This window comes from Cnephaeus nilssonii (assembly GCF_951640355.1).
Source record: "Cnephaeus nilssonii genome assembly, chromosome: 3".
Taxonomy (NCBI): domain Eukaryota; kingdom Metazoa; phylum Chordata; class Mammalia; order Chiroptera; family Vespertilionidae; genus Cnephaeus; species Cnephaeus nilssonii.
Window position 1 is genome coordinate 69,658,565 of NC_137074.1, and position 13,313 is coordinate 69,671,877.

The 13,313-nt window shown below is 45.1% G+C and overlaps 1 protein-coding gene across 1 annotated transcript in view; it reads left to right on the forward strand.

The window, feature by feature from the left end:
- Positions 1-13,313, forward strand: part of MYH15 (myosin heavy chain 15) — a gene marked incomplete at both ends in the record, with an annotated part of 153,789 nt that overhangs the window by 31,818 nt on the left and 108,658 nt on the right. Inside the window, 2 exon segments of the mRNA XM_079766318.1 lie at positions 5,503-5,584; positions 5,586-5,610. Coding sequence (XP_079622444.1) covers positions 5,503-5,584; positions 5,586-5,610 — 107 coding nt within the window.

A 13,313-nucleotide genomic window follows, 5' to 3' on the forward strand; every position in this document is an offset into this window, starting at 1 on the left:
CGCTATGCCCACAGCCAATCAGAGTGAACAAGATGGCGGTTAATTTGCATATGCTGAGGGAGGGAGGAGTGAAGAAAGCAGAAAGCATGGCGGCTGCGCGGGTGCGCGGCGGCACAGCTGTGGAGCACGCGGCCATGGTTGCCTCTAAGGCGGTGGCGGGCAGTGTGAGCCGTGGCGACGCGGCCACAGTGGTGGCGGTGGCGGCGGTGGCGGCGGTGGGCGGGGCGCGCAGTGGAGGTGGTGGGTGGTGTGCGAGGCCGCGGTGGCCTTGGAGGTGGTGGTGGCTGCGGGTGGGGCGTGGCGAGGTGGGTGGCGCGTGGTGGGGCAGGTGGGCGGGTAGGGTGCACAGCAGCAGCGTGAGGGGCCGAGGAGGCGGCGGCAGCGTGCGCGGCAGGTCGGGGTGATCAGCAGTGCACGGCCACAGAGGCAGCTGCGTCAGCGGGCGCAGAGGGTCGGGAGTGCGGAGCGAGGCGGGCTGGGTTGGGTGGGCGGGACGGGCGGGAGGCGCCCCACCCTGCCCGCTGCAGCGGGAGAGGTGGGGGGCGGGAGGGAAGCCTGCCAGAGTCTTGCAGGAAATATTCCTGCAACGGGTCCCTAGTCTATACTAATAAAAGAGTAATATGCTAATTAGACTGGGAGATCTTTGGACATCCTTTTGGACAAAGCCATGGTGGTGAGGCCGAGGCAGAGGTGGTTAGGGGTGATCAGGCTGGCAGGGGATTTCAGTTGGGGGCAACCATGCTGGCAGGGGGGCAGTTGGGGGTGAGCAGGCCAGCAAGGGGGGGCAGTTGGGGGCAATCAGGCTGGTGGGGTGGGCAGTTGGGGGCCATGAGGCCAGCAGGGGAGGGTAGTTGGGGGCCATGAGGCCAGCAGGGGAGGGCAGTTGGGGGCAATCAGGCTGGCGGGGGGGGGGCAATTGGGGGCGAGAAGGCTGATGGGGGTGCAGTTGGGGGCGAGCCAGCTGGCAGGCAGTGTGGTTAGGGGCAATCAGGCAGGCAGGCATGTGAACGGTTAGGAGCCAGTGGTCCTGGATTGCGAGAGGGATGTCTGACTGCTGGTTTAGGCCCAATCTGACAGGGATCGGGCCTAAACTGGCAGTCAAGGGGTCCCAGTTTGGAGAGGGTGCAGGCCGGGCATGAATTTCGTGCACTGGGCCACTAATTACTTATATTATCAATCTGAATGCTTCCAAAGCTTAGAAAACCAGACTCCTGGTTTTTTTCACCCCTGGACAGAATAGCTTGTTTTTCACATAGTCGGTTATTATTCATCTCCACTTAGGTTCACCAGGCATGATGAATTTCTCCCTTTCTTTTAATTATTTTCATGTTGGATTAGATCGTCTCTTGAATTTAAACAGTCTATGACTCTGACCCACTAGATTCCCAACTTGAAATAATCAGGCTATTGTCTCCCAATGTGGCACACTTAGCTGGACCATCTCAGCATAGGTGGGCATGTCTGCTCTAGTTTTAATTTTTCCGTTTATTTTCCCTAACAGTCTTTGCATTTGGAAAGCTTTCATAGCAACTGAGTACTTAGGCCATTATCACTGACATAGAGTGGGTGTGTAGCTTGCAGAAATGTAATAGAATATGTATTGATTTTAGTTACCAAGCAAAGCAAACATATCAAGCCTTATAAGACTTTGTGAACATTTAAAAGGCGCATAAAAAGGAAATGGATGTTGTTAGTCATGGCACACACCTCTCTAATTGTGTGTGTGTGTGTGTGTGTGTGTGTGTGTGTGTGTGTGTGTTTTACTTCCCCCCATTTGTGGTTATTGCTCAGGAAACTTTGTACTTTTTAGTGAAGCAAGGAAAGACTGTATTTCTATAAGACATTAGTTTACACAGTGGCTACATCAAATATACTAGTGTATTTCATGATTCATTTAAAATGGAAGATGTAGCAGAGATATTTCAGATGAGTGAAATATTCCTTTTGCTTGGGGATAAAAAAAAAAAAAGATAAAAAAATAATCTGTTTGGTGCTTGGAGACAAACCTAACACATCTCTTGATACTTTAGAATTACAACAGCATAATATACAATTATCCCAAGCAAACTTACAAACTAATTCTTTGAATGTCTGGCAGCAATTTAAAAAGGACATGTAAGGATTTAATCCTTTTCATTGTGTAGAGGGCCTCCTGGGAAGGCACCTGAGCATTCTATATTGGTCCCTCTTACCCTTTAGGCCAAGAGAGACCCTCTTCTCACAACTCAATTGCTCACAGATGTTGCATGAGCTCTCTGTTCATGTCGAGGTTGAAGTCTCGTGATGACTGGTGCCATGGATCTGTCTCTCACCCAGTGGGGCGAACTGAGCCCTCCCTGGAGAAGAAACCCGGGTTCCACAAGATATGTGATCAGTGCTGGGGCCCCACCAGCAGGCGAGGGGATCTCAAGGCAGGTGCTGGGCATGGAGGCCATGGGGGCATTGGCTACCAAGGAGACAAAACTGAACCTCACGTCACCCTGCTTGGCCCCGGAGGATGGCTGGTTAGCCAGAGACGGGTAAGATTCCTCAAGAAGGAACAACCTAAGACAGGCACAGTCACAGAGGGGCCATCAGGAGAGAATTTGGGGATCAACAGAGGTGGGGCACAGACCCTCACCCCCTCAACATTGTAGGGGCCTGAACCCTAGCCCCTTCTGAGGGAGGTCTCCTGCCCCCATGGCTGCTTCGTGCTTCCCATGCCCAGCTCAGATCAGGACCCAGGTGACCGACAGAGACTTGGCCGACAGCAGCTGCCCTCTCACTCCAACAAGAATTGTTTGAGTTGTCTTGTACCCATGGTGTGGGGAAGTGGGTTTATGATATCTAAATCCAGCCTACTACCAGGAATGCTCAGGACCTACTCAAGAAGGCAAATAATCCCTTCCACTAATATTTACAGGGTAAAATAAGATTGTTGTTAGAGTAATAAATTTGACAGTAAAATAGTAGTCAAGTTTTCAGGCAAATTTAAATTGGCTAGTTGAAACAAGCGAATATTCTAGAAAAATTAATTGTATTGGACAAAAAGGTGTTCCTAAAGTGTTAACTAAAATTTTTATTGGTACTTCATCTCATGATAAAATTGTGCACCATGTAATGAACCTAAAACAGTAATATTATAGTGCAAAAAATTAAAATTTAAAAGCCATCAAGTCTACATTATAAAATTTTCAAAAGCCTCCTAACATTTAAATAAAAAAAAGGAGGGGATAGTAGAAGAATATCATGTAAGGAAAAATATCCTGTAAGTAAATTACATCTAGAAAATTAATACTTTAGAAAATTAATTGTAAGGCTAAAAGCAAGACACCCATGAAAAACACACAAGGTGTCAAAACAAGCCAGAGGAAAATCATTTGGGCAAAAAATGAAATAGGATCCCCAGTCAAATTTATAGAAAATATTCCTTTATTAACTTTTGGTCGAGAATATGTTTGTATATTTTCAGAAAACAACTCTGAGACCATGTGGATTCCAACAACAGAGAGGAATCGACAGGACTACTCCAGCCATCAAGACAGAAGAGAAGCAGTCCAGAGATGGAAGACGCTGATGTGGCCTTCCCATACTAGCAGTTACCAGCTGTGCGTCACTACAGGTTGCCCAGGACCAAACCAGAGAGGGTCAGACCAGCATTACCACCATTTGTCCACCATCCAGAACTGAAATGTCATGGCTGACATGTACACATAAGGAACTGTTGGACATTGAAATTGGGTCTCAAAAGAACTATTGGCCCAGAAACAAACTCACAACAGACTGATTCATTTGCCTGTCACCATAACCATTATTGCTTGTCTCACGGTTCTTATAAGTGTATTTCTAATAGCACATGATCTCACTCATCTAGGGGAAATAATGAACAACATAGACGGATGAACAAGAACAGACCCAGAAACAAGGAGGCATGGATCAGATTGTCGGGCCTCAGAGGGAGGGTAGGGAGGGGTAGGGATAAAGGGGAGAGATCAACCAAAGGACTTGTGTGCAAGCATATGAGCCTAACCAGCGGTTAAGGACAACAGGGGGGAGGGGGCATGTGTGGGGAGGGGTGTGGGATGGGAATGGGGGGATGAGGACAAATATGTGATACCTTAATCAATAAAGAAATTTTAAAAAAAGAAATATTCCTTTCGTTTGATAACTGAAGAAATCTACAATTTGAAAGATGCTTAAAATGTTTTGCCTGTGGCATTATTTTGTGTTAAGCTTATTTTTTTTAACACCTGACATGGTGTGTGCCTATTTACTTTTCCTTCTGATAACACTCTTCTCCACTTCTTTCCTTAGAAAATGGAAACTTATTATAAAAGTGCGATTGCATGGGTTGCAATTATTCTTGTTGGGCAGCAGAGGGCACTATGGTACAGAGACTTCACAAAAAAGGAAAGGTTTTTGAGATACTGGGCAAGTGTCCTGGCTTCTGTTGATTGGTGGTTGTCTTGAATTATCAAGTTACAAGTGCCTGTTTCATTGAAAGAATGTATAAATATATACGTATAAGGGGGAAATAGGCAAATAATAAAGATGGAATATTCCATGTCCTTCAGAAAAATATCTCTTTTTAGAAACAGCCAAGATTAAGAAATATATTCTTTTAAAAATTAAACTATAATTCACAGACACCAAAATTCACAGTTTAGTGAGATTTAGTGTACTCATAGGTTGTATAACCATGACCAAAAAGGAGCTCTGTACCCTTGACTAGTTATCCCCGATTCCCTTCTCTCCCTAGCCTCTGACAACCACAAATCTACTTTTTGTCTCCATGGATTTGCCTATTCTGGACATGTCATATGAATGGAATCACATAATATGTGGCCTCTTGTGTCTAGCTGTTTCCATATAGCATGATGCTTCCACGTTTCATTCATGTCATAGCATGCAGCGATACTTCAATTTTTTTCATGGCTGAAAAATATTTCATTGTACTTATATATACAGCATTATGTTTATCCATTCATCTGTTGATGAACATTTGTCCCCCCCCCCACACACACACATTTTGACTATTATGAATAATGCTGCCAGGAACATTTGTGTACAATTTTTTGGTGTGAACATATGTGGCTATATAACCTATAAGTAGAATTTCTGGGTCTAGAGAACTCTGTTTGACTTTTGAGTAGCTGCCAAATTGTTTCCACAGCAGCTATGCTATATTACATTCTAACCAGCAATGTATGAGGATTCCAATTTCTCTACATCTTCACCAATACTTACTATTCTATCTTTTTTATTATAGCCTTTCTAGTGGGTATGAAGTAGTATTTTATGTGGCTTTGATTTTCACTCCCAAGAAATAAAGTCCTTTAAATATTTAGAATTTAGGTAATCATTTCAAAACTTTATCAACCTTGCTACACCAGTTTAAACATATCATCCTTCCATCCTTTGGGTAGTCTATTTGGCTATAACAGAATAAAGTTTAATGGTATTTTTTTCTTGTCCTCTTTCTCTCTCCCTTCCTCCTTCTTTTCCTTCAGTTTTTCTGACCAGGTGCTGAGAAAGCTGCTTTCCTCATGGGCATTAACTCCTCTGAGTTGGTGAAGGGCTTGATTCATCCTAGTATCAAAGTTGGTTACTAGAGGTCAAAATATAGAACAGGTAAGGTGGTGTTTTAAGAGAATTATGATTCTATGATCTTGTAATAATTATATATATATTGTACTTGTATATTTTTCAATTTCTTTGATGTCTGCAACAAGAGCATCCATAAAAAAGCAACAAAGGGCTACCGTGATGAATATTCCAAATGTTTCCACTTGTGATGTTCACCAGAGTGAATGCACTTATGTTTAAGAGTTTTTGTTGCCTGAAATTTTGACAGTTTTCCCTTGAGCAACAAATCTCTTTGCAGAGGCAGGCAAGCCCTTTACATATTGTGATCACATCTTTGTTGCCCAGCTAAGAAGCTTTCAAAGCTATTGGTTTCTGACATGAATAAAATTCGCAAATTGGCATCACTTGTCTACTTGGATTATTGACTTTTGAGAGTAACAGACACATGGTGACATAGTTGAGGAAGGATTTCAAGACACATGCTGAAGTTAGTATTTGAAGGGAGGGGATTAAGAACAGACATGAATGATGAAAGGTCATGTAGGTTTTGTTCAGCATCCAGGAGAATGTTTTAATGATGGAATAACAAGTGCTCTGAGGCTTTGCTGGGATACAGTAGATACTCCCTGAGTCGCTGGGTAATGAGACCATCTGAGTATGCTAGTGCATTTCAAAATAACTTATATCTGTAATGTAGATTAGTCAGTATAAATTGCGCATGCTGCAATAACACACGTGCTAAAATCTCAGTGACAATAAAATAAGCATTTATTTTTTTCCACTGAGACCAGTAGAGATGGTACAGCCTTCTTCCACTTTGTAGGTAGGACATCTGGAACACATGGACTCCATGGATCCTGTACAAGGGGGAAGATAATTCATGGAGGAAGTACACATCCCTAAACTGCTTGGGGCTGGAAGTGATATTACTTTCACTAATATTCTATTGGTAAGAAGTAGTCAAATTATCCCCTTAGCTACAGGGGGTCTGAGAAATGTAGTCTTTCCTGGATAGAAGAAATGGTATGATTATCTATATGTATTAAGCATTCAGAGGTATTATCTCCTTCCATATTTACAATACTCAGAAATAAGTAGGAAGGGTAGGAATACTTATGTTTTTCCAGTTGAGGAAAACTAAGGATTAGGGAATATAAGTAACACTAGAGGCCCGGTGCACAAAATTCGTGCACTGGGGAGGGTGTCCCTCAGCCCAGCTTGCACCCTCTCTAATATGGGACCCCTCGGGGGATGTCCAACTGCAGGTTTAGGCCCGATCCCTGTGGAATCGGGCCTAAACCTGCAGTTGGACATCCCTCTCACAATCGGGACCGCTGGCTCCTAACCGCTCACCTACCTGCCTGATTGCCCCCTAACTGCTCCCTTGCTGGCCTGATTGCCCCCTAACTGCTCCTCTGTGGGCCTGATTGCCCCCAAATACCCTCCCCTGCTGGCCTGATCACCCCCAAGGCTTTTATTAGTATAGATATGACCCTGCACAGAAAATTTTACTAACCCTGCTTTACAATAAGGGCTTGACGATTGAATCATTAGTGCCAGACACCAAGATTTCCTTTCTTTGAATAGTGGAGGGAATACTTATCTTGTCTTTAAGTTGCCCGGAAATTAAAATGAGATAATGACTTAGAAAAGTATAAAAGCACCATATAAAGACAACTGTCTTTTTAATGAAGTGGCAAAATGAAAAACACTTTTTATTCTCCCCTTCCTTCCTTTACAGCTTTTATTTAAACTTTGAAATTTATAAAAATTTCACTCCAATTTTCATTTCTTTACATTCAACATTATTTTGTATTGGTTTCAGGTTTTATATTAGTTACAGAATAGTGGTTAGATAATCATATGCTTTACAAAGTGTTCCCCGATATTTCTAGTACCCACCTGGCATCATACCATCATTACAACACTATTGACTATATTCCCTATTTAAGTGACAATGGGTTTACAGATTCCTTTCAGTCTTTCTTTTGTGTTGCTTGTCCTTCCTTTTCTTTCTCACTTCTTCCCTCATTTTCTTTATATAGTATCTCAATTGGCCATCAAAGCTCAGTGAAGGCACTGGGACACGCTTAATCCATTTTACAGACCAGGAAACTGAGGCCAATTCCAGTTGGCTGTGGAACTTGACTCAGCACACAGGAAGCCCTCAGAGCCATGCTCTTTTCGCTTCCTAAGGGAAGTGGCCCAGCAAACAGAACAAACCTTCCAGTCAGGCTTCTGAGCCTCTTTCTCAAGCACCTCTTCATTGCGGATGCTCCACATTCTTTCCTCTCCCCCCATTCTTTACTGTCCCCCCCTTCTCCGAAGCAGGTGGAAGGCTTCCCACTCACTGCCTAGGCATGCTCTGCTATGGGGCAGGGTGTAGCGAGCTTGCTTTTGGGTCAAGGCAGGAGCAGGAGTCACTGCCTCTGAAGTGTGAAGGCCGCCTGAGTGAGGCCCATTAGCACTGGGAGCTTCTCTGAATCACATCAGTCAGTCCAGTACCCTGCAGTGCAGCACCCCTCCACTGAGGTAGCACCACCCGTCAACCCCCGCCTCAGGGGTGAGGGTCCTTGCCCCTCTGCCAGGAGTCCTTCCATGCCCCTTGATCCCTGGCTGGGCCCACCCACGTCTTGGGGCCACTGCAGAACCTCTGTCTCTCTGCAGATGAGGCAGATCCCTGCCCTAGGTCTCCGAAAAGCTATGAATCTGTGGCCAGAGGCCTGGTCTGGGTCTCAGCAACCACATGCCTGCAATGTTGCCAGGGACCCCTGGGAGAGGCTGGATGGGCCCGGCCACGCCCACACAGGTTGCCTATCTCCCCAGGGACACCCGGGAGAGGCTGGATGGGCCGGCTACACCCCCTGGGTTGCCGATCTCCCGGCCACGCCCCCCCAGGTTGCTGATCTCCCCAGGGACCCCCGGGAGCGGCCGGATGGGCCCAGCCACGCCCCACCAGGTTGCCGATCTCCCCAGGGACCCCCGGGAGAGGCTGGGCAGCCAGGTCTCGCCTCCCCAGGGCAGTGATCTCCCCAGGGACCCCCGGAACTAAGAGGACTGGGTGTCGCCATCTTGATCTTCTCAACGGCCGAATAGGCCACCCGGAGTCCCGCCCCCCAGCCTCCCTTGGCCCAATCGTGGGCATAGTGGAGGTGCGGTCAATTTGCATGTTTCTCTATTATAAGGTAGGATTCCAAAGGACACACAGCTAGTACTCAGGTGACACTTAGATTGTTTTTATACATGTGAAATCAGAAAACAAGAGATAAATGTATACATTTGTGATAGAAGATAGTTATTTTGACTGCAGTAAACTATTTATTTTGGTATATTAAGGCAGCTGGTGTGACTGTGTTACTTAAAACATTTCAACAACTAATCAAAATCAATTTCCTAGTTTAGCTTACTCTATAAATCAACAATTTTATCTCTACCACAATACTGACTATACTGAAACAATTTGCTTACAGTTTTGTCCTCCTGGGTAACTTGGCTCCTTGGGGCCATTGAGTGGGTGTAATTCATCTTTATGCCCTCGGCAGTTAGCACAGTGCCCTGCAAGCAGTAGGTGCTCCATAAATGTTAAAATAAATTAAATACTGAGCTGAACATGAACTGGGATCAGCAGGACAAGTAGTTGAATTATTTCTTGGTAGTGAGGTGAGAGGTATGTGGCAGTTTCTTGCTTTTGTAAGACATTCACCACAACATGCCCACATGACATGCTATGATTATAGAACAAGGATTTTCTCTGTAGAAAACTAATGAGGCCATAGAAGGACTGAAATCAAACCTTTGCCTCTTTAACATGGTGTTCTCAGGGACTGAGTTACCACTCCAGCCTTTATTATAATAGAACCAGTGAAACAAGCTTATATATTATTATTCAACATTGAAAGAAAATAAAAAAATCCCTCCCTCTCCCTTCCTCCTTTCCTTTCTTCCCTTTCCTCTCCCTCTCCCCCTCACTTCTTCCTCCTCCTAGAGACAGTAAGACTGCACACTGTAAGGATTTTCTTTTCTTATGAATTTTACTGACTTTATAGAGACAATTGCCACTGCTAAGAATAGCAATGTATGTATGTATTCTTTTGATGACAATTGCAAAAGATGGCAAAAAATTCTTGCAGTGTTAACACTCTAAAATTTTTAGTTCTAGCTCTAATGCTAACTAGCTCTGGAGCCTTAGTTAAATGTCTTCATCTCTCTCAGTACCCCAATGAAGAGACTGAGTTCCTCTGTGTTTCAATGGAGGGGTGATTGGCATCTGATTGGGACAGTTCTTCATATATCAGTGTGTCCTGCACATTCTAGGAGGTTTTCCATTCCTGCTTCCAGGTGTTGAATGTCAGTGGCACACTCAGTCATTATGACATTCAGCAAGTGCCCTCCCTGTTTCCAAAGGCATTCTTCCTTTAGGGGGAGGTACCTTCCTGAGTTGAGAGCCATAATACATGATTATTATACATACTAAAGGCCTGGTGCACGAAATTTGTGCATGGGGCAGGGGTGTGTCCCTCAGCCCAGCCTGCACCCTCTCCAATCTGGGATCCCTCTCATAATCCAGGACTGCTGGCTCCCAACTGCTCGCCTGCCTGCCTTCCTGATTGCCCCTAACTGCTTCTGTCTGCCAGCCTGATCACCCCCTAACCACTCCCCTGCCAGCCTGATTGATGCCTAACTGCTCCCCTGCCAACCTGTTTGTCCCTAACTTCCCTCCCCTGCAGGCCTGGTCCTGCCCAACTGCTCTCCCCTGCAGGCCTGGGTCCCCTCCAACTGCCCTTCCCTGCAGGCCTGGTAGCCCCTAACTTCCCTCCTCTGCCAGCCTGGTCACCCCTAACTGCCCTCCCCTGCAGGCTTGATCGCCCCCAACTGCCCTCCCTTGCAGGCCTGATCCCTCCGAACTGCCCTCCCCTACTGGCCTGATTGCCTACAACCTAGTCCCTCCCAACTGCCCTCACCTGCTGGCCATCTTGTGGCCACATGGGGGCAGTCTCTTTGACCACCTGGGGGCAGCCATCTTGTGTGTTGGAGTGATGGTCAATTTGCATATTATTCTTTTATTAGATAGGAGGATTAGATAGGATAGAGGCCTGGTGCATGGGTGGGGGCCGGCTGGTTTGCCCTGAAGGGTGTCCCGGATCAGGGTGGAAGTTCCCTTGGGGTGTGGGGCAGCCTGGGTGAGGGACCTGTGGTGGTTTGCAGGCTGGCCACGCCCCCCTGTGACCCAAGCAGAGTCCCTGGTATCTGAGATTTATTTATCTTATATAATTGAAACTTTGTAGCCTTGAGTGGAGCCAAGCCTCCTGCTCGCTTTGTGGCCGCAGCCATTTTTGTTGGGATTCATTTATCTTCTATAATTGAAACTTTGTAGCCTTAAGGCAGGCCAGGGCTGCGGAAACTTGGCTTCCTCCATCACCAGGGGCAACTCAAGCCTCCTGCTCTCTCCAGCTCTGTGACTGCCGCCATTTTTGTTGGGATTTATTTATCTTCTATAATTGAAACTTTGTAGCCTTAAGTGGAGGCTAAGGCAGGCCAGGGCAGGTAGAAAGCTTGGCTTCCTCCATTGCCAAGGAAACCCAAGCCTCCTGCTCTGTCTGTGGCCACAGCCATCTTGGTTGGGTTAATTTGCATACTCACTCTTGATTGGCTGGTTGGCGTGGCTTGTGGGCGTAGCAGAGGTACAGTCAATTTGCATATTACTCTTTTATTAGATAGGATATGCAATGGAATACTACTCAGCCATAAGAAAAGAGCAAATACTGCCATTTGTGACAACATGGATGGACCTTGAGAATATCATGCTAAATGAAATAAGTCAGTCAGAAAAAGCTAAGAACCATATGATTTTATAAAACTGAAAGCAACAAATGAACAAACAAGGAAAACAAACAAGCTAAAATTCATAGACACAGATAACAGTATGGTGGTTACCAGAGGGAAAGGGGGTGGGAGGGTAGTAAAGAGTAAAGGGGGTCACATATATGGTGACAAGATGATTTGACTTCAGGTGTGGGCACATAATGCAATATCCAGATCATGTATCATGGATTCGTACACCTGAAAACCATACGGTCTTATTAATTAATGTCACCCCAGTCAATTTAATTAAAAAAAGAACTAGGGTTCTTCAGGTCTAATGTTTTATGATTCAATGAGAGTTCCAACTATTCCTATTAGGAACAAGTTATTTTAATTAAAAAATAAAAATAAGTAGCCATTGAGTACTTACTTACTGTGGGTGCTGTGCTTAAGTATGGCAACCTGCAAGTTGATATTACTTATATCTCCATTTTATAGTGAAAGACAGTGAGCCTTAGAAAGATTAGCTCCTCAAGGTAACACAGCTAGTGAACAGTGGAGTGTGGAAGAGGAAGTGATAACAGTGGAAAGGGGGAACTAACAGTATCCAGTAAGTGCCACATGTCATGCTTACATACTTACATCATCTATCACATTGAATCTCTCCCAACAGTTCTGTGAGACACATATTTTAATATTGTTATCTTACAGATGAGAAAGGTCAGGAACAAAATGGTTAAAAATATGGCTGACTCCATTATTTTTGTTGTTGTTTTTGTTCTTGCTATCATGCATGATTGCCTCCCAGTAATCAAAGTCTTCTGTGAGATTATTCTAAAAAAGAGCTAAGAAATGAGTCCATTTAGTCCCTGAAAAGTAGAACAGTAGGTTTAGCTGCCTAATTCCTGTTAGTGCACAGAAATGATGAAAATGATTAGTTAGTGTGCCATATATTGGCTTACTGATTTCATTAATTCATTCAACAGACATCATACTTTCTATTTCTTCCTCTGCTGACATCATCAGGCTTTCTTCCAGTATTTCTTCACTACTCCTCCGGCCAGTTTTCTTCCCACCCCCACTTCTCGAGTATTTAGGGAATTAAAAGGAAGGGTAGAGCCCTGACTGGTTTGGCTTAGTATATAGAGTGTCAGCCCACGGACTGAAGGGTCCTGGGGCTCAATTCTGGTCAAGGGCACATACCTCGTACCTTGGTTGCAGGCTGGATCCTGGCCCTGGTCAGGGCTTGTGCAGGAACCAACGAATCGATGTGTCTCTCTCACATCAATGTTTTCCCCTCCCTTCCACTCCCTCTAAAAATAAATGGAAAAATATCCTTGGGTGAGGATTAACAAAACACACACAAAAAAGAGGAGAACAAGTTAGTCATGTTCTTTTTAAAGTTTCAAAGTGACTGGTGTAGACAGAGAGTGATTTCCTCGGTGCACCAGAGAATAAAAATCATTCTTGTTGCTTTGTTTGTGTGGCGTGCTCTTGACGCCGATAATAAAAAACCGTGATGCCATCCGGCGTATGGATTACTGTGGGAATGACTCAAGATAACTGATCAGAGAGTGGACGACTCAGAACTAAATCACCACCAGACACCAACTGGCTCCTGCTGCGCTCTCTCCTGGGCAGCTGAAGGATGGATGCGATGGGCCTGTTTTAAATGTTAAGTGGTTGGAGCCCATTCTGTCTCCAGGCTTGGAGCGTGTCCAGCTGAAATGCACTCCTACTTGGAGTCTGTCAGAAATCTGCTACTACATCAGCACCTTTGCATCCTGGAAGTAGGCTCCGCTTTTGCACAGCATCTTCCAGAGTTTGGAGCTCTCCGTAGTAGGTTATGTGAGAGCCTTGGCCACATACCTCCAGGGAAGGGAATGCAGGCCGAGTTTTCAGTAAGAGAATCTGAGTCAGAAGGAGGCACTACATTGCCATTCTCC